This window comes from Bos taurus, chromosome 26 (assembly GCF_002263795.3).
Source record: "Bos taurus isolate L1 Dominette 01449 registration number 42190680 breed Hereford chromosome 26, ARS-UCD2.0, whole genome shotgun sequence".
Taxonomy (NCBI): domain Eukaryota; kingdom Metazoa; phylum Chordata; class Mammalia; order Artiodactyla; family Bovidae; genus Bos; species Bos taurus.
Window position 1 is genome coordinate 6,893,127 of NC_037353.1, and position 26,867 is coordinate 6,919,993.

The window sequence follows — 26,867 nt, forward strand, 5'->3', positions numbered from 1 at the left end:
CCTCAGATGCGGGGTAACGCCTCTCGTCGCCGCCCCTGACCTCGGACGCTGGATATCTCCTCTCGGCCCCCCGCCCCGACCTCGGACGTGGGGTAGCTCCTCTTGGCCAACGCCGTTCGGGCATGCGGTCCTCCGGGCTTCTGCCCCTGACCTCGGAAGTGGGGTAGCTCCTCTCGGCCGCGGTTTAGCGCGCCCGTGGCAGCCGCCTGCGCCTTGGTGCCGGTCACAGGCAATTTATGTTTTTTTGCCATATTTCCTACAGATATTTTTATGACATTGATGTTTGGAAAACATTGTCCTGGAATATATATCATCAGCCTGTGTATTAATTTTTATGAACTCTGTGACCAGACTTTGTGGCTTATAGGGGTACCTTGGTCTTTTCCTTTTTTTCCTCTTTTTTTTTTTTCCATGAGTCTGAGACTTAACCTGTTTGTCTTTGCATATTGGCATATGATGGATTTGTCTTTTGCTTCATACACTCATCTTGGGTGAGAAAAAATTGCCAGAGGTAAACACTACTATTTTATCAATTTAGAGTGCTTTTGAATTAGGAGAAATATGGAATACAGAAGAAAACTGTGAATAGAACTCTTGGAAAAGAATATAAGCATTGTGACTATATATTATGTACGTAACACATTCAGGGTTATAATTGTGCATGTTAGGGTAGGTCTGCAAACATAACATGATCATCTTGGATGATCACACTAATAATTCACTCATCTCAAATTTCGTATTGATTCTTATTGTATCAAATAAGTGTTCAGTTGTTTGTTTCAATTGCAATTAACATACAGGATGTGACAGTGGCATGGATGCAACATCCTCTTCTTTAATTCCGTGAATAATCATGAGGATTGATCTGTGTGCCTCTGCAAAAACTGTGTGATTAGTACAAAGAAAATAATTTTCTGGGGTCAAAGAAGATCATTCTTAGAAAAGTATATGAAAATAATAGAACTTAAAAATGATGAATACTAAAAACTTATAGTTCAGTTCTGTTTGTAGAATAAAATGAAATTATTGAATGAATAGTGACACACTTTTTTTTTTTTTTTCCCCTGGGGAGAGCCTAAGAAAGCTAAATTTCTAGTTTTCATTACAAAGGGGTTTCAATTCACCGTCTGATAATATGATGTCAACAAGCCAAAGGCAGTTTGTGAAACTTTATGTTCCAACCAGTTTTAATTTGTGTATCATTCAAGTAATGTAGCAAGAAGGTTCAACAGAGCTTTGAGAAGTTGACTTTTTGATCATATTTTTCTTTAAATCTGTATGCATGTAAACTTTAACAGAGGGATCAGGTGAACAAACCTTAGACAAAGACTCATGAGGTGACTTTTCATATTAAATAATTCCCTCCTAGCATGTCTTCTATTCTTATATATTGCTTCTTTGATTGTGTGCCTAGTTCAAGCTTCTCAGGTGGTGTTAGTGCTAAAGAACTCGCCTGGCAATGCAGGAGACATAAGAGTAGCAGGTTTGATCCCTGGGTCAGGAAGAAACCCTGGATGAGGGCATGCCAACCCAGTCCAGTATTCTTGCCTGGAGAATTCCATGGACAGAAGAGCCTGGCAGGCTACAGTCCATAGGGTCACAAAGAGTTGGAGACTCCTAAAGCAACTTAGCATGCATGCACTCAGTCTAGTTCAAGAATTTGAGTGGGGGTAGCCCCAAAAGGAGTGTAGGTAAGTAGTGGTGATGGTGGTGGTGTGGTAGTTGTGTACAGAAAACTGCTAAGTGTGACACTGGATGGCCTAATGTTAACCTTGTTGAATTCTTTAAGCAGATTTGTTGGATTACTTTTGTACTAGATCAGGCTTCCCTGGTGTCTCAGTGGTACAGAATCTGCCTGCAATGCAGGAGATGTGGGTTCAATCCCTGGGTTGGGAAGATCCCCTGGAGAAGGAAATGGCAATTCACTCCAGTGTTCTTGCCTGGAAAATCCCATGGACAGGGGAGCCTGGCAGGCTACAGTCCATGGAGTCGCCAAAGAGTTGGACACAACTTAGCAACTAAACAATAAATAATATATCACTTTTTGAGGGACATTTGATTTATAAGTATTTCTACAATGTTATAGGGAAACAAAAGCACTACATGGTATTTCAGTTTTAATACACCAATTCTGCCCTTGGAATCTTGTCTGAAATTAAACATCAACTAAGTTCAAAAGTAATTATTTTTTTATTTCAACTCTATAAAGTATACAACAGGCACTCGGCAATTACAGCTGCAGGAAAAATACAGAGCAAATCAAAGCAGGTTAAGTTTATGAAAAAGTTTTTAATCTACATCAAAAGAGTGCAAGTGGTCAGTGACCACCGGATGACAGTTGTTGCATTCTGACTAACAAAGGACTCTTTCATGTAGAACAAATTGTAAGAGGACAATCAAATAACCATAGCTGTAAGAATACAAAAGAACCGACCAGTTGTAAAAACATCATACACTGAAATAAATTTGATAGATGATGCTTCAAGAAATGTCCCTTTACTCGGAAGTCCAAACCTCTGAGTCACTGTCATGTCCCAGAGCTCTGTCTGTTGATGCAAGGGCAGATAAAGAGGAGGGCTAACAACACACGGTCAACGTTTAGCTTTCTAGGTCTGTTGAAAACTTGCCTTGTAAGTGATTTGCATATACAAGAACTCAGAGGAAGCATCCTGTTTTGTTGAGTGGTGCAATTTGTTCATTATTGGTTTCATGATGAGGCTTGGTCAGCAGTCATTTTCCAATTTTTCTTTTGAGTTGGATGGTTTTTCACAGAATCTAAAAAAGGAGATTTCATAACTTGACTGCACTAATTTTTTTTTTAAACTGAATCTGCACAACTTAGCAAAACAGGAATACCTGTATACAGACTGATAGTATGTCATATATTAATTTGACCTGCACATACATTTATACATTTCACAGAAATGACGCTGTATCTCATTAACAGATACACAGCTCTGGTACATTGAACAGAAATAAGAGAACAACTTCATCATTTCTGTAATTCATCAATATTATATAATAAAGGCTTATAAATTGTCAGCAGAAAGAACTGTAAAACGCAGCAAGCTAAGAAAGGACAACGTTTTGAGGTGTGTTTGTCTTTGTCATGCAGCATAACACCAAATTTGTTTTTTTAATAGGATGCCATGAATTTAAGGCACTTGCAACAATGCCAGATAGCCAGGTCATGTTCTAAACTATGGGACGGATGAATAACAGTACAGTTGACAGAATTTTCAATAATACTGACAATCAGGACATTAATTCAAGTCTACTTGGACCTAAAAACTTTATTCCATACAAATTAAATGAAATAATAATGCTGTGAAACACTAAAAAAAAGTTATATGTACCACAAAATATCACACAAAAATATCTATTTACATAAATATTTGTCTGTGGTCCTATTGTGAAAGAAAACATTGTTATGGAGAATGCACAAATCATCTCTACTGTATGAAATCAGTTCTAATAGCCTTATTTTCATGGTAGCTGACTTCTTTAAGTTCACCATGAGTTCAGTCTTTTAGAAATGAAACAGGAAAAATTCAGTAGTTGAATTTATATAGTATACATGTGTGCTTCACATGCATATTCCATAATTTTAGGTAAAAATTATGATTTGTAAAGAATATAATAAAAATAAATTTGTTTTAAATGGCATGTGGATCTGATTCCTATATTAAAGAAGGTAGAAACATAAAAATAATCATTCATAGCAAATTTCCAGAAATCATTTTCCCTAATGTAGTCAATCTATCTCAAGTATAATGATGTTCCTTTCCTTGGCAGTTTTCAGTTTTCCTGTGAGCCAGGACACACAGAAAGCCCTTATATTCCATACTTGAAATATTAACAAGAATGTCAGCTAACAGATCAAGCAAGTTGCCACTATTCTAACTTATCTGGATGTTCTTGTAAGAAATGAGAAGGGGCATGAAAAATTCAGAAATCAAGTGAGATGTGCTTTATGAAGCCAGCCATGAATTTTAGCCCTAGTGTCATCATTAAGACAGGATTTAAATCCTTAAAATTCACTGTTGAACATTAGATGAATGTTTTCTCTTAGTAACTCTTGTAAGATGTAGTTCACTTGTATTTTTGGTGATTGCTTTGGACAGCCTAACGCAGCGCCACAAGTGAAATGAGCAAAGATGCAATAACAAGTGGGAGAGATGACCTACAGTTACATTATGCTCAATGCCGCTTCTTCCTTCTCCACAAAACTTGAACATATTGGTTGTCTTAGACTTGAACCATAGCTCCAAACCCAGAGTAAGTGCTGATTTCTGGGGCTACTGGGATATTTTAAAAGTTGCAGGAGAAGATTCTCTTATTTAAAATGACTAGGTAAATTTCATTTTCTAGCAAACCTTTAGCATGCCTAAACCACTGTCTTAAAAAAAATCACTGAACATTGAATGTAATGTTGCAATTATATATTTTTAAAAGCCCCAATTAAAAGCAATATTAAACTTCTGAAGTAGCATTACTAGCTGGATTTTAGATTGCTATGTTTAATATTGTTTTTTAAAACCTGCAGAAGAAGGTATCTTGAGGAACAATTTTGAGAAATTATTAAGGGAGGGAAAAATCCAATAATAGGAGAATAATAATATCTTAAGATCAAAATTTTAAATTTATTGTAATTACATATAATACGCCCTTAGTACTTTTGTTCTCCAAATGTTTCTGAGATTGTTGTTCTGATAATGTATCGTAAAGTCTTGTTGTGAAAACTTCAAACAAAAATCATAATATATGCCTTCTTGAATACTATATAATGATCTAGTTGGACATATGTTTTATAGAAATGTATACATTTGATTGAGTTTTTAAAACAAAAAAGCAAACCTCTATTTACTATGCCATATTCACACAGTTTCAAATCAGGATGACAGCTTGTAAAACTACACATTTGTCTAAGGAGTTATAATGCTAGTTGGCTCTGCTCCTTAGGACAGCTAATAGTTGCCAACTGGCCTGCCGATAAAGGACTCTTTGCCAATTCTTTTCTCCATGAAATCAGTTTGTTATTTTCAAACCTAATCTTTTCCTAGCTATTATGATATTTCAGATTTGTAATACTTCTGTTCTATTTAGCTCTAATTTACTTTTAAGATAGCAGGTTCCTCTTTCTCTCTCTCTCCTTCCTCCTCCTTTCACATGTTAATAGACGCATATTGCCATGGACAAAAAGGTAATCTCACACCTGGCCAGGTTCTTCTCTTGTTCCTGACCTCATAAAGTTAGGTTTCTCATCTGGTGAATCAATGGTTTTGTGCTTTCTTTTCTTTTTTGGTTCAGGCCTAAGACAGGAAGCTAGTTCAAATACATTTTTAGTCCCCTTTCTCCCTTTACCTTAGACTATGCTGTATAAGTGAAATCTGACAGGAGTTTGGTTTGATAACTTGAGTGAAAATGCTTGATTCTCTGGCTACACATATAATGATTAGAATTTGTGTTGTCTGTTCAGACACTGACATTTACAGATGAAAGATATACATAGCACCTATATTGGTTTTTTTTTGGATGGATCTTAATCCCTCTCCACCCCGCCCTATCGTAAGGGTTTATTTTTATAAAAGGGAATATTTTAAGCCTCAGTTTGAGGGTGTGTTAGGTAACAAATAAAAGCCAATTGGCTGCTAGTCATTTATTTCCAGGACCATCTTTAAGCACACTATTTAAAAAAATATGAAATGGTTTGTGAATTGCTTTTTTTCCCCCATTCTGTCATGCCAATTTATCAAAAAGAAATGAACAGATACATCATGCATGTTGATTTTTCTTCAGTCCTCTGTGAAAACACGTATGTACCTGCTATGAAATTTCTCAGCAGAATCCATAGCAGTTGTGCTTTTATCATACCAATTTTTAAAATCTGTCAGAAAGGAAAGGTAACATTCAGACTCGTCATCAGCACTGCTGGGAAATAAAATCATGAAACTTCTAGCACTGGTTTGACATGACCTCTGTGACCAACAGATGTGTGGTCCTCTTGTGTACGGTATATACACTGGCTTGCAGAAACAGAACCGACAACCCTCACCTGAAGAAAGGAAGAGTCCAGTTTTTGTACCATAGTAATCTATCGTACCCAATATATTATTTTTTGATCTTCTTGATAATTCTAGCAAGGTACTGACTCTTTTACTAGATTGAAGTGTTTCTTACAGTCTTTCAAATTATAATCAGAGCAAAGCAAGATCATTGCAACAGTGGAGAACATCTCTTTAGTGGTGAAAGGCTTTGCTTCAGGACCACCATGTCAACTGCTATATTTAGGTTCAAACAGAAAACATGTAAAGAGCACTACTGTCATCTAAGCAATAAGTCCTAATGCCACTGTAGTTACTGGAGCAGCATCGATCAAAGGCATCATGGTGACCCCAAGCACTCAGCTTCTCTCTTTCCTTCAGGTTTGCTGGCAGCTGTGTCTTAGAAAAAGCTGTCTTCAGCAAGGCAGAAGCAGGTAAGAGAAATACATTAGAAGTCTATGTCCCATCCTGAGTTGTCATCAGGTGGCGGTTCGTCATTGTCCTCAGGGAAACTGTCAAAATTGCTTGTGTCTGTGGGTGATGCAACCTGTAAACAAGAGTATTAGTGGAATTCCAAGCTAGATTTTTAAAAGCATTCTTTATTCATTCCTTATTCAGTGCCTATTTTTGGCATGTCTACCATGCCAAATACAAATACAAAGGATTTGTCCTCTGTATTAAGGACTACAGTGGTGAATAAAAATAGGGATAGTTTTTTGCCCTTCCAGAGTTTACACTCTAGGAAAGAATAAGTTGTGTGAGTAAAAGAAATAGTTACAAAACATCTCTGTAAACTCTTCCAAGTTTACTGGCAGTTCAATATGCAGAGCATAAATAAAAGTGCTGATAAAGCAGACTTTAATTTCTCTCATATTCTATAATATTTAGAACTTCATATTCTATTATGTATTTATATACATATTATATATATATATATATATATATAGTCCTCCATTTAATTTAATACTACTGTTGCATAAAAGGAGACCCCTGGTGAGTATAAGTTAGGATACTTTACGCTTTTATTTTCCTCTTAAAGTTTCTTATTCTGCCTTTGTTTTAAAAAGAAAACTTCATGAATGCAGTTAACAACTGTACTTTACTTTGTGAATAAACATAAATATAGGCATACAAATTAAATAATAAGTACAGCAATTGTTTCTGTATAACGAGCGGTCTTAAATTAGTCCCAGAAAAAAGGATGTATATAAATGAAAAGCTCAGGAGCGCAAAACATCCCTCTCCTTATTAGTTAAGACTGAACACATTTTATTAGATAGATGCTGTATTGAATACAAATATAAATGCAGTCAACTGAAATCTATTTCAGGTTAACACAGTGTAAACACTTAGTCCACTTCGTGGACTAGTAGTTTAACAAAACACCTGATATATTAGAAGAGAATGTCTTTCTTTTAGAGCCTGATAAAACAATAAAAGAAAAGAACTGTGCTTAGGAATACTTTAAAGAACTATGCGGTCAGGGGAGGAGGAAGTATGTGGAGCATAAATGAAACCATATTGGCCAGGAATTGAAAGCTGTTGAAACTGGTAGCTGAACTGTTGTCTAAACCCAACAAAAAACCACAGGGCGGGGAATGTTGTGATGTGGCCCATTTGGATTGGACTCTTGGAGACAGAGCATGGTGGAGTCATACACAGAAGGTAAGAATAACAGACTATCCTAACTCATCTAAGTATACTCAAGTACACACTACAGAACTTATTGCATCTTATTTATGAATATGACTAAATAAGGTTGTGAATATATTCTTGTGCAAAGATGTATAAAGTTTTTATAGTATGTGGAAAAAGAGATTCATTATACTCTTCTGTCAACACTTATATATTTAACACATTATAAGTTTGAATTTTAGAAGATGTCATTATGTTAATCTGATACTTCTCCTATATTTTAAGCTGATTATTGGATAAAAATTTTGAAATAGCAGATCTTTGATGACTGACAAATACCTTTATGTGTATCACACAATTGCAAGCTGAAAAGTTTACTTACACTTGGTATTATAGGAGGTGTCAAGGTGCCTTTTCTTAAGCCTTCCCAATTAAAGCCCTCAAACCATCTAAAAAAGGAAAAAGTAGATGGTTAAAGGCATTTTACCTCAGCTAAAGCCTTCTCAAAACAACTTATATGATGTCCATGACTGATGGAAAACAGGTAAGCAAACATTTTCATTATGAGAATAATGTTTTCAATTTAATTGCAGATTTTAAATGTTAGCTTATTAAGTGGAATGTGTGTGTGTGTTTTTTTTTTTAATCTAATTGTCAAAATTTTAAGGACCAATTAGCAATTGCTTTTTATTCTAGTTATTTCAGTCATGACCTTGTTCCAAAATGATCATTATAACTTAATAAATGCCGTAATCTGCTCGGCCCTACAGGTTGTTATTTTAAGAAGGTAGAATCAGGGAATGAAATGTCAGGATGGAAAATTATCCTTCCATCTGTGTCACTGGGCAGCCTCAGTTAATTAACCTTTTCACATCACTGTCTTGGTCTCTATGTATCCGTATCTCCTTTTCTTTCTTTCTTTTTTTGGTACAATGAAGGTACTTTGAGAATGGCTTTTTGTGGAAATGGGGACCAAATATCACAAAGGTCTTTGTTGTTGTGGTTGTCTTTGAAAGGTTTCGTCATTAGCAAATGATTACATGAAATTCCTGCAGGCTTTCTAGACATTCATAGGTATTCTGGTAAACACATTCCTTTGGTAGGGATGTGAATTTCCTCTGCATGTTACAGAAACCAATCGGGAAAGACCAATATGATCTTGGTTTAGCTTTAGAACATTCAATCAACATGGGTAAGGTTTACTATTTAAGATGCTGCTATTGTTTTAAAAAATGACTGTACTCTGTACTTTTTTTCCCACTGTCATAGCATCCAGTTAGGAAATTGTTGAAAAAATGTTTTAGTTGTAGTTAAAGAAATGAGGCATGATATATGGTAGCATACTTTTGTTTTTAATATTCTGGTAGAGAATAGAATTTCAGAATTAAAAATATATATTTCTTCTTCATGCTGGAGAGGAAAAGTCCTAATTAGTAGGAGTTGGGAAAAACTAAATTCAGTGAATCTGTTGTGTAGAATGTCACAGGATCAGATGCGTCTAAATGAAGTCCTTGAGACAGAACTAGAAAGATCTTAAATAACAAGGCTGACTAGCTTGCCTGTCTCATTGGATGCTCCTTAGACTAGTTGCATCAGTTATATACCCACTAACTTAGAAACATCAGCCTCGGGAAATATTCTCTGGAGTCTTAAACCGTAAGTTATAAGAACACTTACTTGTGCTTTTGAATGTCTTTCACTCCGTTTTTCAAATTCCCTAATCTTTCTGATGGATTATCCCTAAAAATAAAATAATAATTGTTAAAAAATCTGTTTTTTAAAGGATGATAATGGGGAAAACAATGTGGTTGAAACGCTCACCTGCATAGTTTTTTAATTAAATTAGCAGCATTTTTGGCAATCTTCTTTGGAAACTCTATCATGTCAATCCCCCTCAATATGATGTTATAGGTTTTCATAGGATCTGGGCCTGAGAAAGGTGGGCTGCAAGAATGACAGATATGAAGAGAGAGATAGTATTTAGGTTTCTAAACAAGAAAAGTTACAGTGTTATAACAACTCCACAAATGACAGCAATCCTTATTTGGAGACATATATTAATTGGGGTAGTGGAACGAAACTTGATTAATAGCAAAATGGTGTAGAAATTGCCAAGCAAATCGTTTAGCAAAACCCTTAAATGGGTCAGGTTTGTCCACTGTTCCCCTCGTTTCTTTTCTAGTGCTGGTGACTAACCCCTCTTGCTGTCCTTAGTCATTCAGAAAGCCTCTTCTATTTTTTGGCCCTTTCTCACATTTGCAAGCTCACTGATTACACTTGAAGTCCAACATCATTAGAATGGGCGACAGGAACATCACTGATATGACCCCATCTTATGCCAGTTCTACCCTCACTCACTGGGATCCAGGCATAGCAGTCTTCTCTCTGCTCCTCTGAAGGACCAAATACTCTCCCACCTCAGGGCACTGTTCATTTTGCCTGAAAGTTTCTTCCCAGGCCTCCTGGTTAATGCCTCACTCATGAAGTCTTAGCTTAAGTGTTATGTTGATTACTCAAAAAGGCCTACTGTGATCAACCTAATACAGCCAATCATATAACCACTATCAACTAACATAACGTAATGATCTAATACCAGAACTTAAAGTTAGATTCACCTATCATACTCTCTTAGAGAACTGTTTTTTGCCACTTATTGTGCTTTGTAACTACTTCATTCTGGTATTTGTTTTATACCCATCTGCTCTTCCAGTTCCATGCTGGTATTCCCGGAGTCTGGGGGAATGCATAGCACAGGGTAAGTTGTCGGTAAATATTTGTTGAACTAATGCTCCTACAGAACAGTGCTCCTCCTATCCTTTTCTCCTTCGTTATCCGCCTTCAGAGATAACCTAACATAAGACCTCCTCTTTGTTAGAAAGGATGTAGTAGCCAGTCCCTCTTAACCAAATCTTTTGGTTTATTTACCTATCCATCCTTGGACTGTGGCTTTGTGCCTGGCTCAGGGAATACAGATGTGACTAAAGTTGACTCCTTCCACCACATTTCCCAAGTTCAGAAATAATTATGACGTGGCTTGATAGCTGATTTCCTTGGAAATTATTCTAATACACTGTTTATTCATATTTCTTGGGGGAAGACATTTTATAGATTATTTTCTGTCATATTTATTAGTAGCAGTTCAAATTATTTCCTTCTACTGAGAAAGCTGAAAACAATGAATTACTTAAAAAGGGTTGGATAGTATCTGCCTTAAGTTTTGTGTTCCTATTTTCTGTAGCAAGTACTTTAAAAAAAATATTTCATATTGGAGTATAGATTGACAAGGCTGTGATAGTTTCAGGTAGACAGCATTGGGATTCAGCCACAAGTATCCATTCTCCCCCCCAAATCCCCTCCCATCCAGACTGCCACATAACATTGAGCAGAATTCCCTGTGCTATACACTAGGACCTTGTTGGTTATCCATTTTAAATGTAGTAGTGTTTTCATATTAGTTGAAAACTGCCTAACTATCCCTTTCCCCCAGGCCTTTCCCCCTGGCAACCATAAGTTTGTTCTGGAAATCTGTGAGTCTGTTTCTGCTTTGTCAATAAGTTCATTTGTATATTTTCTTTCTTTATTCCACATACAAGGGATGTCATAATATTTCTCCTTCTGTGACTTCACTCAGTATGAAAGTCTCTAAGTCCATCCATGTGGCTGCGAGTGGCATTACTTCGTTCTTTTTATGGCTGAGTAATATTCCATTGTGTATATTCACTGCTGCTGCTGCTTTATCCATTCATCTGCTGATGGACGTTTAGGTTGCTTCCATGTCCTGGCTATTGTAAGCAGTGCTGCAATGAACAGTGGGGTGCATGTATCCTTTCTGACCGTGGTTTTATCTGGATATAGGTCCAGGAGTGAGACTGCAGGGTCATATGGTAGCTCTATTTTTAGTTTTTTAAGAAACATCCATACTGTTCTTCATAGCGACTGTACCAATTTACATTTCTACCAGTAGTGTAGGAGAATTCCTTTCTTTCTACATCCTCTCCAGCATTAATTTGTGGATTTTTTGATGATATCCATTTTGACTGGTGTGTGGTGATACCTCTTTGTAGTTTGGATTTGCATTTCTCTAATAGTGATATTGAACATCTTTTCATGTGATTTTTGGCCATCTGTATGTCTTCTTTTAAGAAATGTCTATTTAGGTCTTCTGCCCATTTTTTGATTGTGTTGTTTGTTTCGATGATGTTAAACTTCATGAGCTGTTTGTAAATTTTGAAGACTAAATCCCTTGTTGGGCACATCATTTGCAAATAACTTCTCCCAATCTGTGGGTTGTCTTTTCATTTTGTTTCCTTAGCTTTCCAGTTTAAGTAGGTCCCATTTGTTTATGTCTGGCTTTATTCCCATTATTCTGGGAGATGGATCAAAAAAGCTATTGCTTCAATTTATGTCAGAGAGTGTTTTGGACTTAATGTTTTCCTCTAGGAGTTTTATAGTGTCCAGTCTCACATTTAGGTCTTTAATCCATCTGAGCTTATTTTTGTGTAATACGTATTTTCTGTTTACTTTCTCATTAACTGTTACCTGTCAGTTTAAACCACTTTTTATAATGTATTAACATTCAGTTCTATTTAGTATTCTCCTAGAATTTAAGGATTTTCTCTTTATATAATGTTATGGTTGACTATTCTCTTTGCTGTCAAGGTAACCTGCCAGTTTTTATTTTCACTATAAAAATGAAGCACCACCACATCTTGGATTTATTATCAACAGCTTCATGTTTTTTCTAACTTATATTTTTGCTTTTGTATTTATTTTAGAAAGACAGGGCTTCCCTTGTGGCTCAGCTGGTAAAGAATCCACCTGCAATACAGGAGACCTAGGTTCGATCCCTGGGCTGGGAAGATCCCCTGGAGAAGGGAAAGGCTATCCACTCCAGTATTCTGGCTTAGAGAAGTCCATGGACTGTATAGTTCATGGGGTCACAAAGAACTGGACACGACTGAGCAACTTTCACTTTTGTTAGAAAGACAACAAAAATCACTTATTAAAGGTGACTTTTGTTGTTTTTGCAAGTCATGTATGTTTTGTCCAAGATATTTATGCAATACGTGAAACATATAAAATTACTTAAAAGTAAAAATCACCCAATGCCCTTAAATAATAATATATACTTACAAATATAATTTCATACATTTCTCTATGTAGATGGAGAGACCTACAAGATTATTATATATCTGTGCTTTTCAAAGGAGAGACCTACAAGATTATTATATATCCATGCTTTTCAAAATTTAAAAAAAAACTATTCAATTTAATTTTACTTGAAGTTAACATGAGGATAAAACTGAAAGAAATGCTGGATTTCAATTTGTACTTGTTCACCAACAATATTAATTCCTAAATGTCTCTTAAATTAAGAAAACTCACACACGTTTGGTCAATCTACAACAGACAAGGCAAGAATAAAGACAGTCTCTTAAAAATGTGGTACTGTGGAGACTAGACAGCTGTGTGTAAAACTAGAATACTCTCTTCTAATCAAAGACCTGACTGTAATGTCAGATACAATAAAACTCTTGGAGGAAAACATGCAGCTCTATATCACAAAGAAAACATTCCCACTTTTGATTGGGTTAAGACCTAAATAGACCTTAGAAAAATAAAATAAATCTAAACTACATTGAGGTATTACCTCACACTGGTCAGAATGGCCATCATCAAAAAAATCTGGAGACAACAAATGCTGGAGACAGTGTGGAGCAAAGGGAACCAACCCTCCTACACTGTTGTGGGAATGTTAATTGGTGTAGCCACTAAGGAAAATATTATAGATGTTTCTTAAAAAGCTAAAAATAGAGTTGCCATATGACCCAGCAATCACACTCCTGGGCATATATATCCAGAGAAAACTCTAACTGTAAAAGATACATGCACCCCCAATGTTCATAGCAGCATTATTTACAATAGCTAAGACATGTAAATAACCTAAATGTTTGTCAACAGAAGGGTAAAGAAGATGTGGGACAAACATTCTATAAAATGGAATATTCCTCAGTGATAAAAAAGAACAAAACAATGCCATTTGTAGCAACATTGATGTACCTAGAGACTGTCATATTGAGTGAAGTTAAGTCAGAGAAAGACAAATACCATATATCACTCATATATGGAATCCAATTTTTTAAAAAAAGAAACAAATGAGCTTATTTATAAAATAGAAGCTGCCTATGTTCTCCTCTAGGAGTTTTATAGTTTCTGGTCTTACATTTAGATCTTTAATCCATTTTGAGTTTATTTTTGTGTATGGTGTTAGAAAGTGTTCTAGTTTCATTCTTTTACAAGTGGTTGACCAGTTTTCCCAGCACCACTTGTTAAAGAGATTGTCTTTTCTCCATTGTATATCCTTGCCTCCTTTGTCAAAGATAAGGTGTCCATAGGTGCGTGGATTTATCTCTGGGCTTTCTATTTTGTTCCATTGACCTATATTTCTGTCTTTGTGCCAGTACCATACTGTCTTGATGACTGTGGCTTTGTAGTAGAGCCTGAAGTCAGGCAGGTTGATTCCTCCAATTCCATTCTTCTTTCTCAAGATTGCTTTGGCTATTCGAGGTTTTTTGTATTTCCATACAAATTGTGAAATTATTTGTTCTAGCTCTGTGAAAAATACTATTGGTAGCTTGATAGAGATTGCATTGAATCTATAGATTGCTGCCTTGTGACCCAGCAATCCCACTACTGGGCATACACATTGAAGAAACCAGAATTGAAAGAGACATGTGTACCCCAATGTTCATCGCAGCACTGTTTATAATAGCCAGGACATGGAAGCAACCTAGTTGTCCATCAGCAGATGAATGGATAAGAAAGCTGTGGTACATATACACAATGGAGTATTACTCAGCCATTAAAAAGAATACATTTGAATCAGTTCTAATGAGGTGGGTGAAACTGGAGCCGATTATACACAGTGAAGTAAGCCAGAAAGAAAAACACCAATACAGTATACTAACACATACATATGGAATTTAGAAAGATGGTAATGATAACCCTGTTGTGAGACAGCAAAAGAGATACAGATGTATAGAACAGTCTTTTGGACTCTGTGGGAGAGGGAGCGGGGGGATGATTTGGGAGAAGGGCATTGAAACATGTATAATATCATATAAGAAACGAATCGCCAGTCCAGGTTGGATGCATGATATAGGATGCTTCAGGCTGGTGCACTGGGATGACCCAGAGGGATGGTACAGGGAGGGAGATGGGAGGGGGGTTCAGGATGGGGAACACGTGTACACCCATGGTGGATTCATGTTGATGTATGGCAAAACCAATACAATACTGTAAAGTAATTAACCTCCAATTAAAATAAATAAGTTAAAAAAAAATAGAAGCTGACTTACAGATACTGAAAATAAACTTATGGTTACCAAAGGGGAAACATAGAAGGGAGGAGTAAATCAGAAGCCTGGGATGAACAAACACACTGCTATATATAAGATAGATAACCAACAAGGACCTACTGTATAGCATGGGGAACTCTACTCAATATTCTGTGATAACCTATATTAGAAAGAATCTGAAAAAGAGTATATTGATGTATAATTGAATCACTTTGCTCTATACCTGAAATTAACACAACATTGTAAATCAACTATACTCCAATAAAATTTAAAAAAAAATAAAAAATATTTTAAAAACTGACTTTGGAGTGTTTTCTTTTATAATGACATAATTCAATTGTAAAAAATACTTAAGATTCCTAATTGTGAATGATGACAAATAAGTATGCCTGTAGTTTTTCTTACCTTCTCTCTCCCACCTGAAACTTTTAAGATTGCCAAAGATTTTAATGTTTCCATCTGCTTAATAACCAAAGTTATTTTGATTCATCTGTTAGTTGACTTGGTCATACAGTAGTGTTTCCAAGAAAGGCCTGGGATACCCACATTATTTATTGTCTTTATATTTTAAGAATAACTTAATCTTGTACAAATTAGTTGTTATACTCTCTGTCTCTCAGAACTACATAGTTCTTGATATTCCATCTTTTGGCATTGAAGGTACTATTGAGAAGGTTGAGGCCAACTTTAATTCAGTCCCATCCCATATATGCGGAGAAGGCAATGGCACCCCACTCCATTACTCCTGCCTGAAAATCCCATGGATGGAGGAGCCTGGAAGGCTGCGGTCCATGGGGTCCCTGAGGGTCGGACACGACTGAGCGACTTTACTTTCACTTTTCACTTTCATGCATTGGAGAAGGAAATGGCAACCCACTCCAGTGTACTTGCCTGGAGAATCCCAGGGACGGGGGAGCCTGGTGGGCTGCCGCCTATGGGGTCACACAGAGTCAGACACGACTGAAGTGACTTAGCAGCACCAGCAGCATCCCATATATGAAATGCTTTTGTAGCTTAAAGACCCATATGATTATGTTATTATTTCTATCACTGAAGCTAGCAAATCACACTGGGACACATGGTGGTGGTATTACTCTGAATCTGTTTCCCCATGGTCACTGCTGATCAAAAGGATCCCCTGAGTCAAGTCTGTGTCATGAGTTTTCTGTTACCTAATTGAGTATGTTTCCTATCACATTTGTTATCATCTCTTCATATACATAGCAGACAGAGGAGCTGGGCAGTTCGTGAGGTCAGAAAGAGCTGGGGACATGACCTAGTGACTGAGCAGCAACACCTTCATATACATAGTTGTTGTTCCTATTTCCTTTGATGTCTCTATCTTCTTTCTGTAACAATTTATATATCCTTTTTTTTTTTCTTTTCCATTATTTTCCCTAAGTCTGTTTATTCTCTCCCTGGTTGGATTTTGATTGCTATTATTCTATTTTCTGTTGCTTATATATGATTTTATGTTGCTTATAATCTGATTTTCAGCTTTGTACTGTTCCTGAACTCTGCAGGCTTACAACTTTTGTCATCTATGAAGATTCAGATATCTTTGAAGATATATATTTTTAAAGAGATCATGCTTAACAGCCACAGAGAAATTCTAGATCAGTTTGTCTGAACTCTTCCTATGTTTCTTTGAATCATTTCTCTTGTATATTATTTAGCTACTTTTGTCTATGTATCTTTCATTTAAAATTAACATAAAACACCAATAAAATCTATTAATTTGAAGTCAACATAAGTGTTTCTTTTTTTCTTATTTTTTTATTTTTTTCTGGACTGGCGACTCGTTTCATATATGATATTATACATATTTCAATGCCATTCTCCCAAATCATCCCACCCTCTCCCTCTCCCACAGAGTCCAAAAGACTGTTCTATACATCTGTGTCTCTTTTGCTGTCTCGTATACAGGGTTATCGTTACCATCTTTCTAAATTCCATATATATGCGTTAGTATACTGTATTGGTGTTTTTCTTTCTGGCTTACTTCACTCTGTATAAGGCTGTTTCAAGAGTAGTGATATACACTGTCCACAAGTGAAATAAAAAACCCACCACATAACTATTCCTGGCAGTGGTAGTACTAGGAGTATCTGTGAGCATTAATGAAGTGCTTCTTATGTTCTAGACTAAGTACTTCATAGATTCACTATATCTTCATAACCGTGAGACCAAAGTGCCATCTTTCTCATTTTCACTATAGCTACTGGGTTTTCATAAGTAATTTGTTACATTACACTGCATGCTTCTTCCTAGATCTGAATTATTGGAATGATCTTCAGACTAGCTTCCCCACCCTTCCAATTTGCTCTACACATTACCACTAGGTTGTTTTCTTAAATACTGTAACACTGTCACTCCTTTATCAGAGACTCCTTCAATGACTGCCTCTCCGGATGGAGTCCACACACTCAGGTATAGCACTCACTATGGTTGAAATGTAACTCTTACTGATCTTCCATCATTTCTTACCATCAGCCCTTTTCATGTCTATGCAGTACTCCCCTCTATTTAAGCCATACCTCTCCCTGGAGTGTGCTGTACTTTTTATTATTCTTCCTGTAAGATCCAGCTAGTCCTATGTGCTTCAAAAGCCTCCCTGGACAAATTTAACCTTCTTCTGAACTCTTTACTTCATAATGACCATGACCGTCTTAATCATTGTGCTGAATGAGCCCAAGGCTTCATGGTGTTATTTATTTTACTTTTCCTTGAGTTTATGATCTGTTTTATACCTGGTCGTATCTGTAGTACCTTTCTTAGTTGTTGGTAACTACAATATTATTACACAACAGATCCGCATTCACATTTCAATTAGATATCACAATTGCTAACAGGTTCTCTTAACTTCTATGAAAAACAGACCATATTTTTATGACTATCATCTTTCTTGCTGACTAAATGACTAGGTTCAGATCTCACAGAAAGACACTAGATCCTTCCACATTCACATATATATATAAATCATGAGACCAAGAGTTGATGTTGAGTTTGTTGCACTCATCTGACGCATTCTAGTTTTTGCTTTAAGAATCCCTGGTTATCTGCTGCTGCTGCTGCTAGGTCACTTCAGTTGTGTCCAACTCTGTGTGACGCCATAGATGGCAGCTTCTGACCAGGCTCCTCCGTCCCTGGGATTCTCCAGGCAAGAACACTGGAGTGGGTTGCCATTTCCTCCTCCAATGCATGAAAGTGAAAAGTGAAAGTGAAGTCGCTCAGTCGTGTCCGACTCTAGCGACCCCATGGACTGCAGCCTACCAGGCTCCTCCGCCCATGGGATTTTCCAGGCAAGAGTACTGGAGTTGCCATTGCCTTCTCCGCCCATGGGATTTTCCAGGCAAGAGTACTGGGTTGCCATTGCCTTCTCGGTGGTTATCTGCATAACTAATTAAAAAGTGTGGTAACAAGATCTGTGAAAGTACTTTAAGATAGTCTGATCAGAGTGACAAAGGCAGGAGGGAGTAGCTGTTTGCTGGTCTATCTTTATCTGCAGTTCTCCATCAATGTCCATACCTGCCAGTCAGAAGCTCATACATGAGGATTCCCAGTGACCAATAGTCGGCTGAAATGTCATGGCCTTTGTTCAGGATGATCTCTGGGGCTACATATTCTGGAGTCCCACAAAAAGTCCATGTTTTCTTTCCAAATCCTATTTTCTTTGCAAAGCCAAAATCAACCTTACAAAGAGAGAAACAAGATATTTCAAGCCACTTTTGATTAAGCTTAAAAGTGGAAAAGTTACTTTGTTGAAGTATACTGATGATAATCATAAACTAAAAACGGATGCAAACTATTGTAGTCCTGTCTTCTAAAAGGACTCATCTCTATATTTCAAACAAACAAAGCCTTCCTGATCAGTTTCAACAGGAAAAGTGGAAATATTAACATAGGATAAAATTCACATCATCGAAAATAAAGGCAAATCTTTCTTTGCAGAAATACTTTCCATTTTTCCTTCTTTCATGCCTGTTGAGATTGGGGCATAAACAAATAATTTCTCCTTTACTTGGACATATTTTCCAGATATCTGCTGGATTTAATGAAGTTGACGATTCATTTACTATTAATTGAGAAGCTACTTTTATTGTTGAAGGAGCTGAATAACAAAGTTATGGAACTAATAACTCTGTTTTTAGGAAACAGATAAAATTGAAATGTAGTCTGCATTTTCATAGAAAACTTTTGAAGGAGGAGCCTCAAATGCAGAAAATCTATTTTTTCTAAAGCAACTGGTTGAGAATACAAATAGTTAATTGCCATTAAGTACTTATTAATGGCATATAAATTTCTCTGAAAACCATAGGTTGAATAAAAATTCCAAAAACTGAAAAAGTAGAATCAGGGACTGAAAGATGCAAAGTCTACAAAAGTTATGCATTTTAAAATAAGAGAACTTCCTTTCTACAGTAAATCTTTAGAGCTCTTGACCAATTTTATTATTACTAATATTATTACTAACATGGAGTGGAAAACATTGCTGGTAAAGCCCATTTTTTCCCACTCTCATTATTATTATTATCTGGCTGTGCTGGGTCACTGTTGCAGTGCAGGGGCTCTTCATTGCTGCATAAGGGCTTTTCTCTAGTGGCGAGCAAGCGCTGCTCTCTAGTTTCGATGTGCGGGCTTCTCGTTGCAGTGGGTTCTGTTGTTGCAGAGCATGGTCTGTAGGACACACAGGCTCCAGTAATTGCGCTGCATGGGCTCAGCTACTTCACGGCATGTGGGATCCTCCTGGACCAGGGGTCAAACCCATGTCCCCTGTACTGGGCCTCCCAAGCCCTGGACCACCAGGGCTGTCACATTAGCATTATTCTTAAATCTAAAACAATGATTCTCCATAATACAAATACCTATTCCCTTTGGATGTCAGAAAGCCAGCTAGAAAAAGGACTTCTATGAAGCTTTTCTGGGTCTGAGGATACATGTGATTAAGCATGATTAACACCTATTTAAGGGTGTTTTGCCAGGATTTTATTAATTCAAAGCTAGCCAATTTAATTTCTCATAACCTTATTTAACTTGAAAGAATAGTCAGTTGAAAACAGTAATGCTGACACCTGTTTTTAACAATGTTATATATTAAAAGAAAAATGAGATTGTAATGTTCACAAATGAACACAGCTTCAAAAACTAGTATTTAAAATGCAGGCAGAAACCATGTGTGAAACATACTGACCAGTTTGGCATAACCTCGGTGATCTAGGATGAGATTTTCAGGCTTGAGGTCCCTGTAAATGATTCCTTTGGAATGCAGATAGGCAAAAGCTTCTACCACACATGCTGTATAAAATCTGGTTGTAGAATCTTCAAATGACCCCCTGAGATAAGAAAATGGGGAATAAAAAAGTATGAAAGAAATTAGTTTGTCTAATAAGTTTTACTTTCTTATTTCACTCTATTCCTATGTCAAAATTTGACCCCAAAGACCAATGTCCTGCTGCCCAAATGTCATATGGCTCACACTGCATTGGGTTTTAAAAACCATTCAAGGGTTAAGTTAAGGAATTGTTAGCTCTTATGAGTGGGATGATTAAATCTAACTTCCTGAATACACTGAAGAAGAGGTCACCCATGTACCACTTTTCATGTTGAATTCCTCCCAGCAGCCCACTACAGTCTAAAAAGGCACAGTACAGAGAGCTGGGCAGAAGAGAGGCAAATCCTGTTTCGGACCCTGTCTACCAAGGGTGCTTTTTAGAGATAGAGTATTAGTATAGTCATATTTATTCTTAGCTTGCTTTTTGAATCTTTCTAAATAACAACAGATATAATTCCTGAGAAGGTGAATAAAAGTTAATGTTTTCAAAGACCCACTTTGGAAATGAGTTACAACGCTACTGACAAGAGCATATCACAATCTAAGCATTCTTCTGATTTTAATGTATTCATTTCGTTCGTTTGCTGTGCTGGGTCTTAGTTGTGGCATTCGAACTTGTAGTTGCAGCATGTGGGGTCTAATTCCCTGACCAGGGATCGAACTTGAGCCCCCTACATTGGGAGCACAGACTAAGTCACTGGACCACCAGAGATGTCCCTAAGTATTCTTCTGTTTGAAACTTCTGCCAGGAAGACAGACATTATCTATTTCCTGTGCTACTGCCTTCTTATTAGAAGGAAGGTGAAAAGTGAAAGTCGCTCAGTCGTGTCCGACTCTTTGCGCCTCCGTGGACCATACAGTCCATGGAATTCTCCAGGCCAGAATACTGGAGTGGGTAGCCTTTCCCTTCTCCAGGGGATCTTCCCAGCCCAGGGATTGAACCTAGGTCTCCCGCATTGCAGGCGGATTCTTTACCAGCTGAGTCACAAGATAGAGCTAAAAGATAAATAGAAGGAAAAAGGTAATTGGAAGGGAATGTTTAAACTCAATTATGGTGTTTAGCAACAAAGCTCTTTGTCTCTCTCTCTCTCTCTGTGTTTATTTAATGAAATAACAAAAAAGGAAAAATCTTATCATCTAATGTTAACTCCTTGGCTCTAGGGCAAAACTTTTATACTTTACCCGTCCCCATCTTCCCACCATGGAATCCCTTAGAAAGATAAACTGCCTCTCCTTCCCCTTCTTTCTCAAACAGTAGTAAATGCAATTAAAAAATTTCATGAAAATTCAAGAAAATTAGTGTGAACGTTAGCTCATTAGCTCTTGGGGTGGCTAAGATATAACAGGAGAGCTGGTTTCGGGGCACGTACAAAGTAGAGACCTGGAATTTGCTTTCATGAGAGTCACTGATACCAGTTTGCATTTTGCTCACATTTGCTTCTTTTTCGTGTTGAGGAGTAAATTCTAACAAACTTAAAAGTAGAATGTGGCTGCTATTCTGCAAAACTAATCAGTGATTCCAAGGCTAAGGCAACCATCTTTCAGGTCATGCTTTAGAAATATGTAGCCTCCTCCAGAAAATTCTAGTCTTCATTTCAGCTACTGATGTCCCCCAAGCTGTCACTGAAATAATTAGCTCTTTCCAAAGGGAATGTCTTTTTTTGAAATACAGTTTGAGGCTTAAGTAATATCTACTTCTTAGAATCTTAACGATAATAACTAAGTTCCTAGTATCCTTCTACAACAATACCCGGGTGGAACAATTTGAACTTATAAGGACAATAAAAAGTTACATTAAGAATGTGTGCATGCTCAGTTGACTAACTGCATTTATATTAGGAAATGAATGGTATAAAATATGTTATGATTATCTTTTGACTTGGAGCTATCTTTGCAGAACTAGCACTATATAATTCTGTGTATTGGAAAAGGGATTAGGTACATTTATGCTCAGTCATGTCTGACTCCCTGCAACATTATGGACTGTAGCCCACCAGGGTCCTCTCTCCATGGGATTTCCCAGGCAAGAATACTGGAGTGGGTTGCCATTTTCTCATTCAGGGAATATTCCCTAATCAGGGATTGAACCCATGTTTCCTAAGTCTCCTGCACTGCAGGCAAATTCTTTACTGCTTGAGCCATTAGGGAAGCCCTGACACTATATAATCCTGTGTATTGCAAAAGAGATAGACTAGCACTTTAATGGTTCTTTAATCTTTGACCTTAATTATGTTTGTCTATCAAGAGCAGAATATTTCTTTGAGATATCATTTGTCTGAATTAGTAAAGCTCAACATTCAGAAAACGAAGATCATGGCATCTGGTCCCATCACTTCATGGGAAATAGATGGGGAAACAGTGAAAATAGTGTCAGACTTTATTTTTTGGGCTCCAAAATCATTGCAGATGATGACTGCAGTTGTGAAATTAAAAGACGCTTACTCCTTGGAAGGAAAGTTATGACCAACCTAGAAAGTGAAAGTGAAGTCGCTCAGTCGTGTCCAACTCTTTGCGACCCCGTGGACTGTAGCCTATCAGGCTTCTCCGTCCATGGGATTTTCCAGGCAAGGATACTGGAGTGGGTTACCATTTCCTTCTCCAGGGACCAACCTAGAAAGCATATTCAAAAGCAGAGACATTACTCTGCCAACAAAGGTCCATCTAGTCAAGGCTATGGTTTTTCCAGTGGTTATGTATGGATGTGAGAGTTGGACTGTGAAGAAGGCTGAGCACCGAAGAATTGATGCTTTTGAACTGTGGTGTTGGAGAAGACTCTTGAGAGTCCCTTGGACTGCAAGGAGATCTAACCAGTCCATCCTAAAGGAGATCAGTCCTGGGTGTTCATTGGAAGGAATGATGCTGAAGCTGAAACTCCAATACTTTGGCCACCTCATGTGAAGAGTTGGCTCATTGGAAAAGACCCTGATGCTGGGAGGGATTGGGGGCAGGAGGAGAAGGGGACGACAGAGGCTGAGATGGCTGGATGGCATCACTGACTCGATGGACGTGGGTTTGGGTGGACTCTGGGAGTTGGTGCTATGATTCATGGGCTCGCAAAGAGTGGGATATGACTGAGCAACTGAACTGAACTGAACTGATGTGTAGCTGATTAATAAACAGCTTTAAACAGAGCGCTGTATATAACCTCAATCCCCTCTCAATGGAGAGCTTTGCAAAGAAAAATCCAAACAAAAACAGTACATGGAATCGGGCTTTGTCTGTTTTTCACATCACATGCCTTATTTTGATACGAAACTTGATTCCGTCAATGGAATAGGACTGTCTAATGGTGGTGTGGGTGGGCCTTTTCCGAAGCCTGCAACTCTTGCTTCCTGTTAGAAGAGTTACCTCTGCTGCTGTAATGCTGAGCAACAGATATGTTTCCATTAATATTTCATTGTTAATAAAACAGAACCAAAGTGTAAAGAGAGAACACACTTAATGAAAGATCAATTTCTCATGGCATCTCTGCTGAATGATATTCATATTTTGCAAAAAGACAAAACAATCTTACTACAAACTCAGATTCACCAGAGGAGGTGATAGGTTAGGAATGTGAACTCTGAAGCAACGTCCTGGACTGAAATTTAAGTTCCATTTACTGTTTAATCTTAAACAACTAACTATGCCTCTCTGGGTCTTAGTGTTATATTGAAAATGAGGCTAATAACAGAAATTCTCTCTTTGGGTTGTTGTGAAGGTACAAAAACTTTGCAGTGTGTATTAAAATAAGTGCCTGGCACACATCCTGTACTCAGTAAATAGTTGCCATTAGTGTGTGTGTGTGAGCGACTCCCCTGGTAGCTCAGATGGTAAACAATCTGCCTTCAGTGTGGGAGGCCCAGGTCTGATCCCCGGGTCAGGAAGATCCCCTGCAGAAGGGAATGGCAGCATCAAAAAACTCTTCTTTAGTGTTACCAGTGTCTTAATCTAGGAAAAGTGACTGATACAGGACAGTCTTTTGGGGATGGGAGTGGGGAGTTTGCAACTCTAATTATCGCTATTATTGAAACATTTGCTATTATTATAACATTATTTTTATTATTAACATTATTATAATTATTATTATTAACATTTCTCACTGTAAGGGCTCACTTTGAGTCAGCTCTGAGGAGTTTTTTGCTAATCTCTGTTCTTTTCACTTTCCATGCCTCTCACAAGTGTATAGGTGAAAATTATCCTTTTACAATTGAAACCCTCCTTTTTCAACCATGAAGGAACTGACGTATATCATTGGGTCTTTAGTTCCTGATGACTTGGTTCTGAGCCCTTTTGGAATTTGGACGGCTCTAGAAAGCTGGTTTCTAGTTCTTCAGATCTGGATTGAGTATCTCATATACATATATGTGCAACTGATTTTAAAAATTAAATAAAAATTTGTCTCAAATCCATTTTCATGTTATGTGACAAGTCAATATAATATATGCACACAAAATGTTTACCAGAAACACTTTCTTCACTAAACATTTAATGTAGGGAATCTGAATTTTTAAATACATTTTTGGGAAGCAGTCAAAAAGCATAGCATTAGGCTGATTCACAATGAAAAATTACCACTAGAATTGGAAATGACAGCGTAAATTTGATTTAAAACAAAAATGAAAGCTTGTTTTATCAACAGAAAGTTGCTTAAAGAAATAAATCGTTGCCCTATAGAGCTCTCTGAAATAATAAATTATGCCTTGACAGTTGGGTCATTTCAATTAACAAGTAAGGAATAGGCTCTTGTATCCTCTGTGGGAGGGAGTAGGTATTTTATCTTAGCTAGATGTCAGTAAATAACAACAATTTGATTCAGGGAATTCAAGGGTTATGTACACTTATTAATATACTCAAAATTTAATCACAGTGTTTAATCAGCTTGTCATAAACCAAGTCGTGAAATGGCAGGATGAAAAAGACAAAGCATCTCTTACTGAAGAATAAGTTCCTTCTTTTCATTAGTGAGTATATAAACCTGAAGCATCATGCTACAGGTTTATTGCCAATTGTTAAATTAGGGAGGCTAAATTATTATGAAAATACTCATTTCCTTAAAAGTAATTTCAACCACACTAAGAAATGACACATTTCCACCTAATGGGTCTAAGATGGAATTCAAGTAATCTCCTTCCATAAAGTAGCTGAAAAAAAGGAGAATGTATATAGAAAGTTACTTGCTGGCTTATAAAACATATCCCGGAAGAGTGAAGACCAGAAGTGAGATGTGAAAATTTTGGCTTCTTAATTATTTGATATATGCTATGGTAGCTCAGCTACTAAACATTCCACCTGTGATGCAGGAGATCCCGTTTTGATTCTTGGGTCAGGAATATCCCCTGGAGAAAGAAAAGGCTACCCACTCCACTATTCTGGCCTGGAGAATTCCATGGACTCTATAGTCCATAGGGTTGCAAAGAGTCAGACACGACTGAGTGACTTTCACTTTCATAGGAAAAATGAACATATACTTTAAATAATGCTAATCTTTTATTATATTTATATTCATTATAATATATATTAACTACTAATATCAATATGTAACATATAAATACTAATGCTATATAATATAGCCTGCTGCTGCTGCTGCTACTGCTGCTGAGTCACTTCAGTTGTGTCCGACTCTATGCGACCCCATAGACAGCAGCCCACCAGGCTCCCCTGTCCCTGGGATTCTCCAGGCAAGAACACTGGAGTGGGTTGCCAGTTCCTTCTCCAATGCATGAAAGTGAAAAGTGAAAGTGAAGTTGCTCAGTCGTGTCCGACTCTTAGCGACTGCATGGACTGCAGGCCACCAGCCTCCTCCATACATGGGATTTTCCAGGCAAGAGTACTGGAGTGGGGTGCCACTGCCTTCTCCGATAATATAGCCTAACATAAGTATATATACTTACCATATTAACCACTTATATTTTTAAGAAAGTTGCAAGGGTTGCTAATTCTGTAACTGTTATAGAGGAGAGGTGAAAACAGTTTGCACAAATATATTCCAAATCATGGAACAGAATTTGTGGGGAAAAGTCATAAACTAGAAGATAAAACATGATATCTTCTAGTTAGAAGATATTAGAAGAATAAACAAGGGAAATAACTGTGAGAATTAACCTTTCAGTGCCATAGTTCATATTTCAAAGATGAGAAAATATTTAATAGTCCTCAAAACCTGTTTGTAAATATGGTATCAATTCTTACTTTTAGACAGTAAATAAAAAACTGCCCAGTGTTCTTTTCCTATGCTGATGAGAAGAAAGAATGAGAAGCAAGAAATGGTCGGCTCAGCTGGGAAGTAAAACAAGGAGGATGTCATTGCTGTTAGAGACTTCCTGAGCTAAATCCCTGAAGCTCAGGGGTCACACAAGCCTTTCTTCAGATTAACCTGACAGCCAGTACGTTTCCTTTATGCTTTCAGATCAGCTTCTTCCTTATTACTACTTACTGGGACATGAGAGGAAAATTAAACAAATTGAACAATATGGTTTGTTTTGAATACATATATTTTATATACACTGTGACTAATAA

At 37.1% G+C, this 26,867-nt stretch overlaps 1 protein-coding gene across 3 annotated transcripts in view; it reads right to left on the bottom strand.

Moving 5' to 3' along the window:
• Window positions 1-2,171: 2,171 nt before the first annotated feature.
• Window positions 2,172-26,867, bottom strand: part of PRKG1 (protein kinase cGMP-dependent 1) — a 1,418,431-nt gene continuing 1,393,735 nt past the window's right edge. For 2 of the 3 annotated variants that reach the window (XM_005225353.4, XM_059881733.1), the window contains 6 exons: window positions 20,229-20,370; window positions 18,566-18,729; window positions 9,501-9,623; window positions 9,357-9,419; window positions 8,062-8,128; window positions 2,172-6,591 (listed from right to left, as the gene is read on the bottom strand). In XM_005225353.4, coding sequence (XP_005225410.2) covers window positions 6,493-6,591; window positions 8,062-8,128; window positions 9,357-9,419; window positions 9,501-9,623; window positions 18,566-18,729; window positions 20,229-20,370 — 658 coding nt within the window. In that variant the 3' untranslated portion in view covers window positions 2,172-6,492. 3 annotated transcript variants of the gene reach the window in all.